This window comes from Papaver somniferum, unplaced genomic scaffold (genome assembly GCF_003573695.1).
Source record: "Papaver somniferum cultivar HN1 unplaced genomic scaffold, ASM357369v1 unplaced-scaffold_81, whole genome shotgun sequence".
Taxonomy (NCBI): Eukaryota; Viridiplantae; Streptophyta; class Magnoliopsida; order Ranunculales; family Papaveraceae; genus Papaver; species Papaver somniferum.
This window is the reverse complement of record NW_020651082.1, coordinates 2,108,906-2,112,187: the sequence shown is the minus strand read 5'-3', so window position 1 is coordinate 2,112,187 and position 3,282 is coordinate 2,108,906. Positions and strand designations below refer to the sequence as shown.

The window sequence follows — 3,282 nt, the reverse complement described above, 5'->3', positions numbered from 1 at the left end:
TTGTTTTAGGATTTCTACGCGTTTCTGAGCTTTCCTTTTTATTCTAAACTCTTCCTTAGATAGGTACAAATCTTTGGGAAGGTTTACAGCGCTTTAATCTCTTTAAAATTCCCTAAAACAGGTCACACACGTGACTTTCCATAATTTCTTGTTGTGAGAAAAATCCGTCGATTGAGCCCATTCTAATCGATTTAAACACCCATATCAGATTCCTAGACCCATAAGGAGTCTATCCTATGAAAATCAGAGGTTTAATCGACCTCAAACTCCTTCAAATCACGATTGCCAAAACTGCTCTTTAACTGCATTTTTTTCCCACCAAAAACCTGATTTTTGAATGTTGAAGATGGTTGCCCCTTATCCAGAGTAGGGGTGCGATTAAAAACTGCCTGGAAATGGGATGCCCCTTAGTAATTAGGTTACCCCTTATCCAAAGTGAGACTCCGAATAGCAAATGTCCTCCGGGTGCTTTCCGACAACTTTTCGAGCCAATTTTTTCCAAAAATGTTTATTAGCCAAAAATACCTACAAATAAATAAAATACCATAATAAGTACAAAAATGAGCCCTAACAATATATAGAATCGAGACAAATCGGACACAAAAATGTGTCTATCAGCAACCATTTAATCTTTTTTCTTACATAGGTCGGCCTAGTAACGTACATCAGAAAAGCACTTTTGTAAAGCTCGCTGCAATACCAAACTAATCCTGAGTATAAAAAATATATTTATTATCATCATTAGTACAATAATTTATATATTATCATTTTTAATTTGACATTTAATAAAATATTGTCATGGAAAATTAATAGAGTATTTATTATGAAAAATTATGGAACCTTAATGACATGATAAATTTTGTCTGTTAGATGCATTTTAAATCCCAATCACAACCATCACTTATGACAAACGATTACACCCCTAGATTTATCTCTTGTGAGGACGAATCTGAACCACCACTTACATAGGAAAAATGATCCAAACTGTGCTTTATATTCTTGATGATAATAATAAGAAAGTGAAGTAACAAAGTATTAGTATTGATTTTTCTTATTGGGATTGCATACAATGATAGCATCCCTCTGCCTAAGATAAGTCTCCACAGAAGCTACAGATGTGGTTGCAGAAGAAGGGAAAGCCAGATGTGGATGCAAGTAGCCATACAATGCTTGGAAGGGGCATAATTTCAAGCTAGTGTGGTAGTTTGTATTATACCACCACTCAGCTAGTGGAAGCCACATATGTCACTTTTTTGGTTGATGACCACACATACACCTTAAATAACTTTCAAGACAAGAGTTTACCCTTTCAGTTTGGCCATCAGGCTGTGGATGGTAGGATGTGTTGAGGTGAAGCTGAGTGCCCAAAGCTTTGAATAAATCCTGCCAAAAGTGGCTAGTGAAATTTTTTGTCTCTGTCAGACAAAATAGATGCAGGAAGTCCATGAAGCTTTAAAACATGTGAAATGAACTCTCTAGCAACGGATGAAGCAGTGTAGGGATGGTGCAAGCCAATGAAATGGCTATGTTTAGTTAATCTGTCCACTACAACTAGGATTACAGACTTCCCTTCACTCATTGGTAAACCTTCAATAAAATCCATGGAGATGTACTGTCAAGCATGATATGGAATTGGTAATGGCTGGAGCAAACCTGCAGGAAAGATGTCCTCTCCTTTGTTCCTTTGGCAGACATCACAGGTGGAGATATAAAGAAGAATGTTCTTCTTCATTCCTGGCCAGAAGAAATGAGATGTGGATCTAATGTAGGTGGCTTGCATGCCAGAATGGCCCCCAACAGCTAAAGAATGGATAGAGCTCAAAATTTTAGTTCTAGTATCAGCTGAATTGCCAATGTAGATTCTGTTTTTGTATCTTAAAATTCCATTGAGGTAAGAGTATTTAGTGTTGGAGCAGGTAGTGAGAGTGAGTTGAGCAATTAGGTTTTGAACTTTTGAATCATTGGCATAGCTGGCCAGAATTATCTTGAGTCCAGGCTGCACTTGATATGGAAGTAGAATGACATGTAGTGCTGGTATGAGATCTTCTAGAAAGAGCATCAACCACCTTATTTTCAGAGCCCTTCTTGTAAACAATCTCATAGTCATAACCTAATAGCTTCATGAGCCATTTCTGCTGCAAGATAGTAGATAACTTCTGTTCTAAGAAATAGTGAATGCTATGGTGGTCTGTTTTGATGATGAAGTGTGTACCTTGTAAATAATGCTTCCACCTATTAACTGCTTGGACAATGGCCAACAACTCTTTTTCATATATATCCAATGCAGCAGCTCTGGGGCCTAGGGGTTTGCTTTAAAAAGCAATGGCTATGTTTTCTTGCATAAGGAAAACACCAATACCCAAATCACAAGCATCTGTTTCTAAGACAAATTGTTTTGTGAAATCAGGTAGAGCAAGCACAGGTGTAGTAGGCATGGCATACTTGAGTTGAATAAAAGCAGCAGTGGCAGCAAGAGACCAGTGAAAAGAATCCTTCTTCAGCAGATCAGTTAAAGGTCTACATATAAGGCCATAATACTTAACAAACTTTCTATAATAACTTGTCAAACCAAGAAAAACTCTCAATGCCTTTACAGTGGTAGGTGTAATCCAATCTATCATTGCAGAAAATTTAGCTGGATCATCCTTAACCCCATTAGCAGTAACAATATGTCCCAAATACTCCATTTCATACTGCCCAAAACAACATTTGGAGAAGTTGGCAAACAGCTTATTGTCTCTGAGAATCTGTAAAGTGGCTTGTAAGTGAATGAGATGGTCCTCCAATGAAGGACTGTAGATAAGGATATCATCAAAGAATACCAAAATAAATTTTCTAAGATGAGGTTGAAAAATTTTATCCATGAGTGCCTGAAATGTAGATGGGGCATTTTGAGACCAAATGGCATGACTTTGAACTCAAAATGACCATGATGGGTTCTAAATGCAGTTTTATGTGTATCAGGAGGAAATACTCTGATCTGATGATACCCAAACTTCAAATCAATCTTAGTAAATAACTTGGAACCATGTAACTCATCTAGAAGTTCATCAATCACTATAATTGGAAATTTGTCCTTGATTGTAATGCTATTCAGTTTCCTGTAATCAACACAGAATCTCCAAGAATTGTCCTTCTTTTGACAAGTAAAATTGGAGAAGCAAATGGGTTGTTGCTAGGTTGGATAATGCCAGAAGTTAACACGTATTGCACAAGTTTTTCAACCACAGATTTTTGAATATAGGTGCATTTATATGGTCTCAAGTTAACAGGTACTGAATG

The 3,282-nt window shown here is 36.9% G+C and overlaps 1 protein-coding gene across 1 annotated transcript; it reads right to left on the bottom strand.

Moving 5' to 3' along the window:
- Nucleotides 1-2,312: 2,312 nt before the first annotated feature.
- On the bottom strand, nucleotides 2,313-2,864 carry LOC113345475 (uncharacterized mitochondrial protein AtMg00860-like). The gene has a single exon (XM_026589251.1). The coding sequence runs from the start codon at nucleotides 2,862-2,864 to the stop codon at nucleotides 2,313-2,315; it is 552 nt and encodes a 183-aa protein (XP_026445036.1).
- Between the last annotated feature and the right edge of the window lie 418 nt (nucleotides 2,865-3,282).